This window comes from Siniperca chuatsi, linkage group LG21 (genome assembly GCF_020085105.1).
Source record: "Siniperca chuatsi isolate FFG_IHB_CAS linkage group LG21, ASM2008510v1, whole genome shotgun sequence".
In the NCBI taxonomy this organism is placed as follows: Eukaryota; Metazoa; Chordata; class Actinopteri; order Centrarchiformes; family Sinipercidae; genus Siniperca; species Siniperca chuatsi.
In genome coordinates, this window is record NC_058062.1 from 12,783,491 (window position 1) to 12,797,658 (window position 14,168).

At 40.9% G+C, this 14,168-nt stretch overlaps 1 protein-coding gene across 4 annotated transcripts in view; it reads left to right on the forward strand.

The window, feature by feature from the left end:
- The window catches only part of LOC122868812 (cAMP-dependent protein kinase type I-beta regulatory subunit), a 69,469-nt gene that overhangs the window by 41,943 nt on the left and 13,358 nt on the right, over positions 1–14,168 (forward strand). For all 4 annotated transcript variants that reach the window (XM_044181132.1, XM_044181135.1, XM_044181133.1 and 1 more), the window contains 3 exons: positions 1,819–1,865; positions 6,560–6,718; positions 12,159–12,219. In XM_044181132.1, coding sequence (XP_044037067.1) covers positions 1,819–1,865; positions 6,560–6,718; positions 12,159–12,219 — 267 coding nt within the window. The remainder of the gene's footprint in view (positions 1–1,818; positions 1,866–6,559; positions 6,719–12,158; positions 12,220–14,168) is intronic.

The window sequence follows — 14,168 nt, forward strand, 5'->3', positions numbered from 1 at the left end:
GGAGTTACATTTATATCTTATTGTAAGAGGTTGCTGCATGGAGCGCTTCACAGTGCTCATGTATGTGCCTGTCAGTTCTTTTCATTTCCCTTGAGCCCTATGTAATAGATAGCATAATTAAAGGAACGCTTCACCATTTTTTAGCCTTATCTCCAGACTAGATGCTTTTAGCGGACATCATCCAACCAGATCCCATGGCTTGCTGTCACAGACACAATAGTGATCCAGTCAGTTTGAGTTGCCAGCCTTGCACACTACTCATCAATTTGTTGCAGCTTATATATAAATAATTTTGGCTAGAGCCAGTGAAGCTGCTCTAAAATTGCAGCCAAGGTTGCTGCATTCTTTTTCCTTTGGCAAGCAGACATCATAGAACGCCCTCCACTTGCAGGGGGCATTGATATGGGCAGCATCATGGCAAGTTGCATCTTTCCAGATAAGCGGAGTCTGAGATGTCCTAAAATGCCCACCATCCACAGAATAAACCCTTCTTATTTAGGCAACAACATGTCTTTTCTGATCATGCAACCCTTGGGCCAAACTTAAAGGAATAGCTTGACATTTTGGGAGCTGTTGCCAGGCAACCAGTGGAGATTCCAGGAAGTTACTGCTTCTTGTCAAGATATTCTCCAGCATCCCCAACAAATTGAATTTACAATTATTTTTTTTGTATGGATTAAACAAACGAGATATAATGTGTTAATTAGTAAGACTTAGAGGTGCTGTTAGGCAGATTTTGTTACATTTAGACCAGGCTAGCTGTTTTCTCCAGTTTTTATGCTAAGCTAAGCTAACCAGATGCCTGCTCCAGCTATATTTTTACTGTACATACATGAGAGTGGTATTGATCTTCTCATCTAACTCTGAGAAAGTGAAATTCCGAACTATTCATTTAACATTTTTTCCCAACTAGTGTTAATGATCTTAGAACACCAAGTTGTCTCATCGTGTCTTCATCAATCGAGCATTACAGCCTCATGTGGCCGCTAGCATGAATGTACACTTTGTAGCCTTGTTTTTTTTCACATTCTCTGTTTCTGTTGAAAAAGAAACATATATCTCAATAGGACTACTTCCTAATAGAAAATGTGTGTCTGTGTCCATTTTCTGTGTAGCAGTAGTAGTAGCAGAGTAACAATGTCTCAAACAGAATAAAAAAAGCTGATGTCTGTAGTTGTATACTATGAATGTCTTTGTACTTTACATTGTACTGAGGTGTTATAGCTCTGCATGCTCAGGCACCTCTATGTCAGAGTTTCCACTAAGCTACACAAGCAGCAGTAATGAGCACTGCTGTTCCTGCAACTTTCTGCTGGCGAGAGCCCTATTTCACAGAGATATTGGCAGGCCAGTGAAATATGCATTCTGAAGGAGGCAGCGGCATCTCTGGCGCCGGGTCTGCCCTGAGGCTTTTAGAGAGCCTCAGTATATAAAGACCCAAAGAAAATGATAGCAAGACAAGAAATTCAACAGTTGTTCTTTTAAGGAGAAGGGATGGAAGTTGACAGACATGAGGAGGAGAGTGTGAGAAAATGTTTGCCTGTCTGTGTTTATGTAGAAGTTTCAGGATAGACAAATCCCAACAATTTCTCAACTTATTTTTGTTCCCCAGCTCACAGAAAGTGGTATTTCAAGTGTTTGACAAATGAATTTAATCCCTTAATGCACCCATTTTGGTTTAATGGTTTAAAAATCCACCTTTGAGAACTTAAGCAGGAGGTGGAAGTAATAGGAAGAGTAAGCTTTCCTGTTGGCTTCAGGTCCTGCTTTTTTCTGCTCTCTCACAAACTCCCGTTTTTCCTCTGTTCTTCCCTCCAGGCGATGAAGGAGACAACTTCTATGTGATTGACCAAGGTGAAGTGGATGTAAGTGGCCGACATGGAGACACAAGCACACACACAAAAACACTAATTTTCTCTTCAGAATAATTTCTTTTATTGTAAGTTAAATTGACTAAAGCCAACCATTACAAATAAAGGGGATTCCAGTGTGCCAATATTAGCATTTATTCACCTGTTTTCTAGGGTAGGCTATAAGAAGGATTGTGACTCAGTGGGAAAACCCTGCCTTCTCCACTCATGTTGAGACAATGTTTCCCTCTAACAATGGACAGGTTGTATTGGATTGCCCCCATGTTTTGTTCTCTTCAAAGTTTGGTTCCACTCCGATGACAATCTGAACATGGCGCTATAGAGTCCAGTGCACTGTGAAGGCAGCCAAACTAAGAGCGTCTTTTGTCTTAGCAAGCCTGACACAGGGCGATAGAGTTAAGTGGAGAGATAAAACAGGAGCTGACGGAAAGTTAAACAGGAAGTCACCTTATCGGCTTATAGCGGCGAACACGTAGATGGTGGGTCAGGTGAGAGAAGCAGGTTGGCAAGCTTGGCCGAGTGTGCCGACCCACCTGTGAGACAGAGAGAAGGGAGTGTAGAAATACTGAGATGGTGCCTTGATAGAAAGACTGCGTAACAGCTAACGCTCACCAAACGTTGTTGCATTGACTTGCATTGTTTCGTGTGATGTCTTGTCAAATGTGATTAGTTATGAGGCCTATTTCTAGATTCTGGTGGAACAGTAATGGGCCATAATTGTTTTCTACAGAAGGGTAGCTGTGTGCACATCCATTCTTGTATTTAGGCAAGGTACGAGTTAGGAAATTCAGTAGGAAAAAGCAGAAAATATCCGCACACTGAAATATATGTCCTCAACTTTATTAGACTGAACAAGCCACGTATTGTAGGCCTGATGAAACTTTACCTGTTTAGTCTAATTAAGTCTTGTGTCTTGTGTTTTGTTCACAAATTGTGCAGATGTTCTCTTCTTTTTCCTTGATGATTGTTTTTTTTCTCTTTTTGTCAGCTGTCGTCAGTGTTAGGTAGTCTTGTGTAAGATCTGATATCCAATGTATGATAATCTCGCCCTCACAATAGAGGCTTTTTTGTGGAGAATAATGTTTTTGTTTTCACCACTAATCTTACAGTGGCTTGTCTCTTTTCAACGAATCAGTGTGTTGAAACCACTTGATGTAGTTGGGTGTGAAGAACAACCTGTCCTTTTACCACAAGTTGGTCCTTACAACTCTCTTTAAGTTGTGTAACCTTAACTCAGACCATAAATTGGGTGAATTTTGTTGTAGCAACATATCCTAGGCTGATATTTGATATTTACGTTCTTTTTCTTATATTTTACATAATACTGTCTCTACTTTATATTAAATTCACAGTTGCTCTGGTGCTCAGTCCAGCAGCTGCAGCATCACTTTGTGTCTTTATCATAGCCTGCTGTGGGCTGGGACTTCAACCTCTCTCTGTCTGCCACTGGTGAATCTTAGGCATCTGCTTCCACAGCCAGGATCCTATCATTCTGCACCCAAGTTCGGGGAAGACCTCTAACCTTGGCCTCACCCCAATGCTCATCTGTGTCTCCTTCACCTCACCCTACAATCCACCCCTCTTTCTCTCTACAAACAGCTGCTGCCTCCCAGCCACAGCTCAGGCACTAAACTACTTCAAGCTCAGTGCCGAGGTTATTTAAGTGTGGAGATGTCTCTCATTAGACAGGGGTGTAAATCTGCTGGCATCCCATAAACTGCCTGAAAGCTGACAACCACTGCCACTGATGTAAACACCCCTCCATGTCTGCACAAAAATGTATTCACTTACAGACATTGGCCTGTATTTATATGGGTGCACCACAAAGGAAATTAAAGCTTTCATTCCAAAATGCAAGATGATCTTCTTGGAAAAAAATGCTATTTGTAATTCAATATTGAGTATCTGGTAACACTTTACTTTAAGTCCCCCTATTTAGCATTTATACGCAGTATACATAACAGATGGCTTATAACACACTGTAATGTAAGCCGATATAAGTGTTTATTAATGTATTTGTCAACAACTATAACTCCTCCTGTGGGCACCAATAACTGTAGACTGGTGTATAAACAGATAATAAATAACATTATAGTAAAACACAGTTGTAATTATCTAAACTATGGCTTCATAGGAGAAGTTATAATTGTAGACAAATGCTGTACATTAAAGAAAAACGCTAAACCAGTCCTTATATCTGCTTACAACCACTTTTAGTGTATTATAAACCATTTATTAAATGTTTGCATACTGCTTGTAAATGCTAAATAGGGGGACTTAAAGTAAAGTGTTACCAATTATGTTTTAAAGGGGCGATATGTATATAAGATTTGGCCAGAATTTAATTTTAAAACATTAAAAAAATGAAGTACCCTTATCAAGAGAATGTGACAAAGTAACAGTTCTGACGTTATGTCAATGACGTCAGTGTATTATGTTGCAGAGATATCTACTGAAATTAGCATGCTAACCTGCTAGTCCCGAGCTCGTTCCGGCCCAGAATGTGTTGTAATACCACTTGTGCCTCGAGGCTGCTGATCCCGCTTCTGTTTCCCGCTCACCCAGCTCCGGTTCTGGTGCAAATTCCGGACTTAGTCAACTAATAGAGCCGCTAAGTTAGCTGCATGGCTAACTGAGCTAACAGCAGTTATGACCTGATATGTGATATGCTGCCCCCGATTTTTTTGGAGTATGAATTCAACAGGTGGAGAGTAGTCTCAATTCTTACATATTGCCCCTTTAATACAAATGATTATATTCAGACATTTTGTGACTTAAGATAATTCACTCAAGTACTTTTACCTTAATGAAAGCTAGGGCTGAAATGATTCCTCGAGTAACTCGATTAAAAATCATCGATGCAGCTTTGTTTAATCCATATAATTACATAGAGCGCACTGTGTTTCGCACGGATGATTATTACTGTCACACAACGCGCTTACGCGGTTCAGAGCCTCTTTGGTGTGATTTGACAGAGCAGATTACAACAAGGAGGAAGAGAGAAAATAGCGAGGGGCGCAGAGAAAGCGACAGAAAGTGTCCACATAAACTCTGTACAGTGTGTCTGTTGTAAAACTGAACTAGCCTACCACAACAGCACAACGTCTATGCTTCAGCATCTCAGCAGAAAGCATAACTTTACAGTCTGTGCATCCAGTCCACAGAGCAGACCCAACACAAGGTATATGAAGGCAAATAAAGAAAGAAATACTCGATTAATTGATGGAATAATCGGTAGAATACTCGGTATTGGTATAATATCGATTACTAAAATAATCGATATCTGCAGCCCTAATGCAAGCAATTATTTTGTAGAGAGAAGGCTTATTTTATTATTATTATTATTATTAGAGTAGGTGTAGCATTTGCGAATGAAATTAAATGATTGCTGCCAAATAGATAACCAATAGAGACAGACCCTCACAGAGAAACAAAATCCCCATAACTACAAACAGAAATACACAGCAACACTGCCTGCTCCTCTTCCTTCCAGTATTTTTGATTTGTTGCTTCTTAATTACCGCCAGGTACACACAGTTGTAGATATTCACATATTTAAAATTCAGCGACAGCTGTGAGACAGCATACATTGTTCAGTCTTTTACAGTGCTGACTCGATACAGTACAAGTGTTTCCAGTCCTTATGTACCACCTTTTCTGCAAGTTTTTGCTCCAATTTTACTCTTGCATACCTGATCCAGTTAGGATGTAATGCTGACTGAGCATTTGAAACACAGCTCCACCTGACCAGGAGCTGCATGAAAGTGTTTGTGGAACCCTATGGGATCAGATGTACAACAATGACGACTGAACTGAAGACTTGTGGACTAGAATGGGAAACTGTGCAGTAAAAAAATACTATTAAATGTATGCTCTGATGTAACACTTTCGCAACACTCATGTGATTGTTCTTCTAAACTTGACATAACCATAGCCAGCATTCTGCATCTCTTTGAAGCCACCCCAGTTTATAGTGAAGGATGAGTCCCCTGTGGGCTAATCTGAACCTTGGATAATGGCTTGCAACAATTCTGGCAATTCACAGCCACCGGAGGGATAAACCCTCCCTCCCTCCCTCTCTCTCCTCCTTTCTCTCTGTGTTATTAAGTCAACAAGATAGTGGATAGTGTGTCGACAGGTGAAACCCTATCGGCCCCAGAGATAGCCTGAATGAGTCTCAATAAGGTTTTATTGTCTGCAGAGCTATAGTGGCTGGCCAAATAGAGCTGTGCGTGTGTGTGCGTGTTCATGGAGGTGAACAAGCGTGTGAGTGCATATATGTGTTTTAGATCTGAGAGTAGACCCACAAAGTCGACCACAGCTTTCTGTCCTCCATCACTCCCAAATCAAAGGGACGGTCCTAAGAAGACAAGACAGAGGAAAATAGCAGGGATGGATGGAGAGATAGGAGGGATAGAAGGCCTTTTAGAGGGTCTCATTTGAGGGCTTAGTGGGGATCAAATGCTTAGGGACGAGCCTAGTGAGCAGCCCGGAAACTGAGGAGAGGGAGAGAGGGGGGAGAAGGGTTCAGGAAGGTGGGGTTGAGGATGGGTAGAGAAGTGTGAAATGAATGTAAAAAATAAAATTCTTCACAGTCTACCTAGCAATGATTAATATTCTACAGAAGCATTTAAGCCTATATAAAACCCTCTCCATCATTCTTTTTTTTTTTGTGGTTTTGTTTGCAGGTGTATGTGAACGGGGAGTGGGTCACCAGTATCGGAGAAGGAGGTAGTTTTGGAGAGCTGGCCTTGATCTATGGGACTCCCAGAGCTGCCACCGTCAAGGCCAAGACCGATCTTAAACTGTGGGGCATCGACCGAGACAGCTACCGGCGCATTCTCATGGTACGAACTTCAACACACTGACTTATACCACTTCAGTATACACTTTGAGTTCAAGCTCACTGCACATACTATAGCCCAGGCTAATACTCTGTTGCAACCTGGTTGGGTAACCATTATTTCAAGTTTACATCAAAGGTGCCCTGTGGAGTCTTGTAGATAAACAAAAGTTATGTTTACATTCAGTGTTACTCACCAAAACGCATTGAATGTATCCTTTTAAATCTTGCATTGTTTACATCTATTGTTTACCTGTGTGCAGTCTTCTTCTTCCCTGTCTTTGCCGGCGCATTACAGCATATCTTGGTGTGTTACTGCCACTTGTAGATCTGTGGAAAAGTGTGAAACCAGAGATAAACAAAACAGGGACCCACAGGGAAAAACAGCTCCATAGCACTACTAGAGAGTCAAAAGCTCCACAGAGAACCTTTATTTCTGCTGCTATTAGATGTCTGACAGGTAAAGGATGTGTGTATGTGTCCTGTTCTCAGAGAAGTGGCTGGAGACTGCTGTAATGCACTTAAGCGTTTTAATAACATCCAAAATTAAGGCTGCATCATGTGCACCTCATGCATCTCACATTATAACTCACTCACAAACACATTCATGTTTAGCAGGTTGCAGTGAGACCACCTGCCAACCTGCACCACACATCAGAAGGAAAAGTAATAGTAGAAACAGCCATATCAGTGGCATCACCTACAGGCAAAGAAAGTAGTGCAATTTTGACCAGCGTGTCGCCTGCAGGGAATGATGTTACAGACGCGTTTTTTATTTTTATTTGTATAGATTTCTTTGTTTGTGTGTTTTTGAGGTTAAGTGTTAGCTTTTGAAGAATTTGTAATTGAATAAATTTATAATTTATATTGTATTATTAAACGGGCATAGCATTAAGCTTTTTTGGGTACCTCAACATCAGACAAGTACGAAAAAGTGTTAAATGTCTGCAAAAGTAGTTACTCGTTTCGATCCTAACTATTCTTCCAATACACAGCAGATAAGGAGTTGTCAGTAACACCCAAGTTTATAGGTCAAATATTAAAATAGATTTTCTTAGATTTTCTTCATATTTTGGCCTTTGCAACACACCCTCCTAGTTTCTTCCTTAGGACAAAAAAAATCTTGTAGGGCCCTCCTTCTCCCGTGTCCCTAGTAACCAGGAGGACACACGATGACACTCTGTACTCTTCCCATTATACATCAGAAAATATGCTCCAGTTTACAAAGCTCTTACATTTTGCTGTTGCACACACACTATGACAAAATACAGAAATACTCTCCACTAAAAATACTCTCTACTAGACTCTCTACACTCTTATCTTTTGTGGTCCTTTACTTGCAGTATTTTCTCCCACTCAACCACTTAAGACTCCTTAAACACTTAAAACAGTTGCTTTCATTTTTATACTCAAAATACACACACACATGCTTTCACATACACACTCATAAAAACCACCTCCACCACCGGGTGTATCCTCCCCTTTTAATGTATCTCTAGATCTGTTGCTAGACGAAGAAAGAGTAAAGAGGAAAAAAGCGAGAGCTGTGGAGGAGAGAGAGGGTTAACCTCAATGCCTCTACACACACTTCCCGCTCCAGGAGCTTATCTAGCAGGAATGTCTAAATGTTTAAATTGGAAACACAAGGTGCTCTGCCCTAGCTGTCATACAGATTCACACACATACACATTTTGGGTGCTATTAGAAATACTAATTACTGAGTCTCCATGCCCAACTAAATACTTCCTCAAAGGTTCCTTACTCCAAATAGATTAAATAGCCTCCATTTAACTTTCCAAACACCCGTGTGCATCTTAGCCTTCATCAGCAGTGAAAATTCTGCTCTGTGTCAAACAGTTTGAACCCGCAGAGATGGAAGACGGTCTGTGTTTGAACCTTTCAGCTCAGTGTAAAGTTGGCACTGGTCTGCCCAGCGCTCATGTCACCTCTTAAGCACATAGTTTAACCGACGGCACAGTCTGCCCTGGTAACCTTTCTTTAAGAGGATTCTCTCTCTCTCCCTCTCTCTCTCTCTCTCTCTCTCTCTGGCTCTCATTGCTTCGTTACTTCCAGCAGCAGCAGCAGGAGGGGAGATGGGGTGAAACAGAATTCAATTATGTGAACCTGTAGTTAATTATTGCTGTCAGTGATTTGTAAAGCTGTTTTTATAAAGTGTGGTATTCTGGCAACGTCTTAGGCCAACACAATGAGCATTCTCTGTGTGTAGTATGTGTGTGTGTGTTTTCCAGTAAAATTATGCTGAGTGCCTGTGTCTGCAGCTAGTTAGTTAGGAGCTCGGGAAGGTGTGCTGCCGCTACCATCAGTTTGCACATCTGTTTCTCTCCTCTTCTGTGTCTCTAAATAGTCAAATTAAAAACTTGACTGAATAGTGTTAAATTTGTCAGTACCTTTACAGTACCTTTACAGTCAACTAAATAAATTGACATATTCTGATTTACTGTATTTATAGAAACATCATCTTAAGCAACTATAACCCTCAAAAGTTATCTTTTGCTGGTTGCTTAAAGTTTTGTTTTGATGTACATCAATGATGAGCGCTTAGCTACATAGTTTTTTTTGTGGATCTAAGTGAAGTTCGCAAACCATTACGGCAATTTATCTCAGGCTAAGACCATTTTAATATGAAACTCCAAGTCTTTTTGAATTCTGGATTTGAGCTGAATCAATTTGTAGATGAATCAATTAGTTGATCACCAGAAACTTAGTGGGCAACAAGTTTGATGATAAATTCATCTTTTCAGTTATTTTATCAAGCAAAAATGGCAAATATCTTTTCCTTCAGCTTCACAAATGTTGCTTCTCAAAACCTCTGAGGGGCATTTTCCACAATTGTTTATATTTCATAGACTAAACAATTAATTAGTTAATTGAAAAATGTATTTACAGATTAATTGATAATGAAAATAATAGCTAATTTTAGCCTTATTTTAAAGCACCTGCATGTTTGCATGTGCCCTTGAAGACATCACCTGTACATGATTCTCCTTGTTCCTTATATCACCACCCAATGGCAAAAATGACACATACCCATGCCATAGTCGCCATCATCAAAACTGGTCTTGAAGCAGTTTCAACCACTGAGCATGCTGATGACACAATTTGTGTAACAACAAGAATGTGTCAGTAATCTTGTCATGTAAAATCAGAGCCAAGGGGGCCCTTCAAAACCACCTTACCCCCCATCTCCTCCTTTCTTCCTTATCCAGGAGTGCCTTTAGTAAACAATGTAATACCATTCCCTGTCATAAATACACTCTCTCCATTGTGTAGCCGCCAGTCAAACAATACCCACCTTGTGTCATCTTGGTATTTAAACATATACAGCCAGAGGCAAAGCCATTAACAAACCTACAGACCACTGTCAACAATCAGACCACAAGAGGAAAGGAGACAAGGAGAAATGACACCAAGAAATGAAGAGGGATGTGGGGGGGTGTATGTGTTTCGCATTGGACAGAGATGAAGGTGATGGGGATGGGGCGTAAGGTACGGTTGGTTTAGTCTGGCTTCGCTCCACACCTCAACTCTTTGATGATTCTGCCTCAAAGACAGCAAGCAGACACAGAGGCTGGTTCATCATTAACAACGGGAGGAGCGAACACATTAGGGCCAATGGGAGTAGGGGAGCTTTGTACATGAAACATGTGCTCAGGCCCTCCCAAGTAGACAGGAAGGATAAGGATGAGGACAGATGCAGATAAAAAAGAATCCAAAGAGAAAAAAAGATGTGCACCAACAAAATAAGATGATGACTTGAAATTTTAGAATCAGAAATTTAGAAAAGTATCATTTTCATTCCATCCACCCGAGTAAACCCCTATGTTGCTGACATTACTCTGGCCCACCCAGCCCTTCTTACACCAGTCGCATAAATCAGTCCTACTGTGTAATGTAATGTTATGTACGCATGTTAAGCCTTTAAGCTCAGAAAGCCTGTCTGAGGAGCTCAATGGGGAGGCTATGAAATCAGTAGACCAACTCAACATCTCTGTGGAAGATGGAGTGCGTGTGTGTGTGTGTGTGTGTGTGTGTGTGTGTGTGTGTGTGTGTATGTGTGTGTGTGTTGTATTTGCTTGCTTAATGAGCATGAAGTTTCGTCTCTGCAGAGACAGGAACGAAACATAAGTGGCAGAACTAAAAACAGACTGCATGCTCCGCACACAAACGCACACACACACACACACACACACACACACACACACACACACACATACACATACACTCAAATCATTTATCCAGGAGGGAGGCGATGCAGGCTAGAATTCCTTTAATCAAGTTGTTTACGATTTTGAGTTTGACGTTGGCTCACTTGGGAACATTTTCTCCCCTTTTAAGACAAAATGTGAAATTATATGAAATTAGAGGCAGCAGCGGGACTCAGGCACTTATGCACTAAAGACACCCCAAGCCTCAATATATCATTTCCATATGCAGAGGCAGACACAGGGTGGACAACATCTTCTCTCCTCACTCTCTCTTTATGTTCCCGCTCTCTCTGAACGGTTCAATGAAGGAGGGGGAAAAAGGAGAAATGCAGCTAGGGAAGGGGTCCTCTGGGTCCAGACTTGTCAGGAAGCACCTGATGTTCATGGCAGAGGCAGATGAGGGGAAAGTCCCCTGCCTGGTGGGTGGAGTGGGCCACACACACAGACACACACATACAATGAACATTACCAAGTCATACACACCTCCCTAAGTATGACCCCATGAACTATGTACAGTGTATATCTACGCAATTAATCATAGATTATCCTGGAGTGCAGATTTAATGGGGTTTTTTTGTTTCCATATTTTACAATCTTGAAATGTGTCAGTACTGATATTTGTTAACTTTTGAGCCTTAAAGACCAGTTGTGGCATATAAAGTGCTTCTATTATACGTGACCAGTGAATGAGCAACATGCACCCATGTGGGCAAAAATTAAAGTTACAGTAAGAGAAAAGAAAAGAAGGAGAGAAATCTTACACAAACCATATATTGTAAAACAAAAGAAGTGCAATAAACAACAATGTTTCAGTTATAAAAAAAAAAGATCGTCTGATTGTCTGTCATTTAATGATCGTCTCAATTTTAACTCTCTGACAACAAACAAGTACACTTTTTGGAAGACTCTTCTTAGTAGCAACTCCCCAGAATAGTAATTATTTGAATTAGTTTTGATTAGAACCAGTGTTGGACAGTCTGAGCAAGACCTTTAGTTGCTACTACTTTTTTACTTTTTTATTGATAGAAGTGAAAAGAGAGAAAAACATACAATACTGTACTAAACATCAGTTCTGCCTATTGAAACGAAGACATTATGATCACAATATTTTGCAGAATAATCACAATTAGCATTTTTATGATAAATGTGGAGCACTACCATACAATTTGAGAGAGAGGGTGTCTAATGGTGAATGTCTCTCCTCTTTTTGTCTTACAGGGCAGCACACTGAGGAAGAGAAAGATGTATGAAGAGTTCCTTAGCAAGGTCTCCATCCTGGGTAAGTCTGTATCAAAATGTTTCACATTATGAAGATGTTCGATAACATTTCTTTGTGTTTTAGTGTTTATTTCTGCATTTATGAATGCAGTGTAGTGTAGAGTGTGTTTGCACATGTATGCCATGTTACGCATTCATTTTAAACACCAGGTCAGAGAGTCCAGAGTGCAGGCATTTAAATCTGCAGAGCGCAACATATACTGTAGATTAGCCCACATAAACACAGACGCACGTTGTCACACAAGGCCCATAGCTGAGTAAGGTCTGTGTGTACAGACCTAATCTTCTCGCACTGTTCATACTAAAGCCAGTCACACTCTGCAACGTCGCTGTGTGGACAATTAAAGAATAGGGAGTTAAGCTAAGCTTCTCTTTTCCTATTGGAATTTGGATAACACCAGCCTACACAGGCCATTGAGTTTGGAGGAATGGCGAATGACATTCAATCAGACTTTCAAAACGAGTTGCAATTGGAACTGACATCTCATCCCCTTCCACTTGATCGTGTGTGGTGTGGTGTATAGAGTAAGGCCATGCCCCCTGTACAGAGTTATTAGCTGGCTGAGTAAACACATACACTCAATTCAGGTCTTAGGAGAACGTCTCTGCGAGATCCATTCTCTTTTCATTCACCTCCTTTCTTCTGCATCTCCCTTTTTGAGAGCCTTGTCGAGGCCTGTATTCAAACTCCCGCCTCCCTCTTCAAAGTGCTTTTCCTCTCTTTATTTCTCTTCCTGCCGCTCTGCTTTTCCGCTCTCCCTCTTTGAATTGGAGGAGGGGCAGGAGGCGGGAGTGTTTTTGTTTGTCTTTGATTTTTGAGATAACCACGAAATTGGGTACAAGCCCTTGATGTTGAGGAGTGAAGGGGGGGAAAAACAACATGTTCTTTGTCACACAAACGGAGGCTTTAACTGTCTAGCAAGGTGATCCAAGTGGGTACAGGCTCTGCAAAGCGTGAAATGTAGGTTCTTTAGTCCGCACATTTGTGTATCATGTTACGTGCCGAGCTGTTAAGGATCATTACTATAGAACCTGCTGCCTTTAGCTTGCAGCCAGACAGAGGACATCCATCTGGGGCCAGCAGACATCACGGCCCCACCGGAGGGGACAATAGACACCTCAAACCGACCAGACTTCACCTTAGTTAATCCTAATACAGACACATTTACACATACACACGCACACACACACGCACACACAAATGGACAAACACTGGGATCAGTTACTGAGCACATCAGGAGACAACAGTCTCAAACAAAGAGATCCTGCTGTAGTTTTACGCCTCTAACTCACGTCTTAGTCAAATCAAAACACTGAATCATCCTTTTATCTAGACAAAGCTATAGATGAGGAGTGCAGATAAGTCACATTCCACATGTAAATATATAGACTGTTAAGATTAGGCAATGATAATCTGCTGAATTGTGAAAGAACGATGAGCTCATTTGGAGAATCTTTTATGTGGAGGTATTTAGTTATTAGTAGGTCCTCTTTCTATAAATATCAATAGTTCTGAGTTGCTCAAAACTCCTTTGGTTAGAACATTTTTCCCAGTGAGAATGTGTGACCATCTGTGTTTTTGGTTTCTATGTGAATACCAACAGCTTCTAGAAATATCCCGGGCGAACCATGTCACTGTACATGTGGTCGGACAGTCGGAAAGACAGCTGTCGCCACTGGCTCTCAGGATCAACAAAAAACTGAAAAAGATAGATCCTATCAGGTTTTGGTAGGACTCGTTCACAAAGGGTCAATTCTCTTCACGTACACACAAGGGAATTTTAAAATGTACTAGAGTACAATTATAAGTCCTTACCCTGGTGTGTAACTGAATCACATTTTACAATAACAGATGGGACATAATCAGTTTGAATACAGCACCATTAGATCCTCTTAATCCTTTAGATGAATCTCAGCCACTGAACAAACACTATTCTCACATTGGTTTGC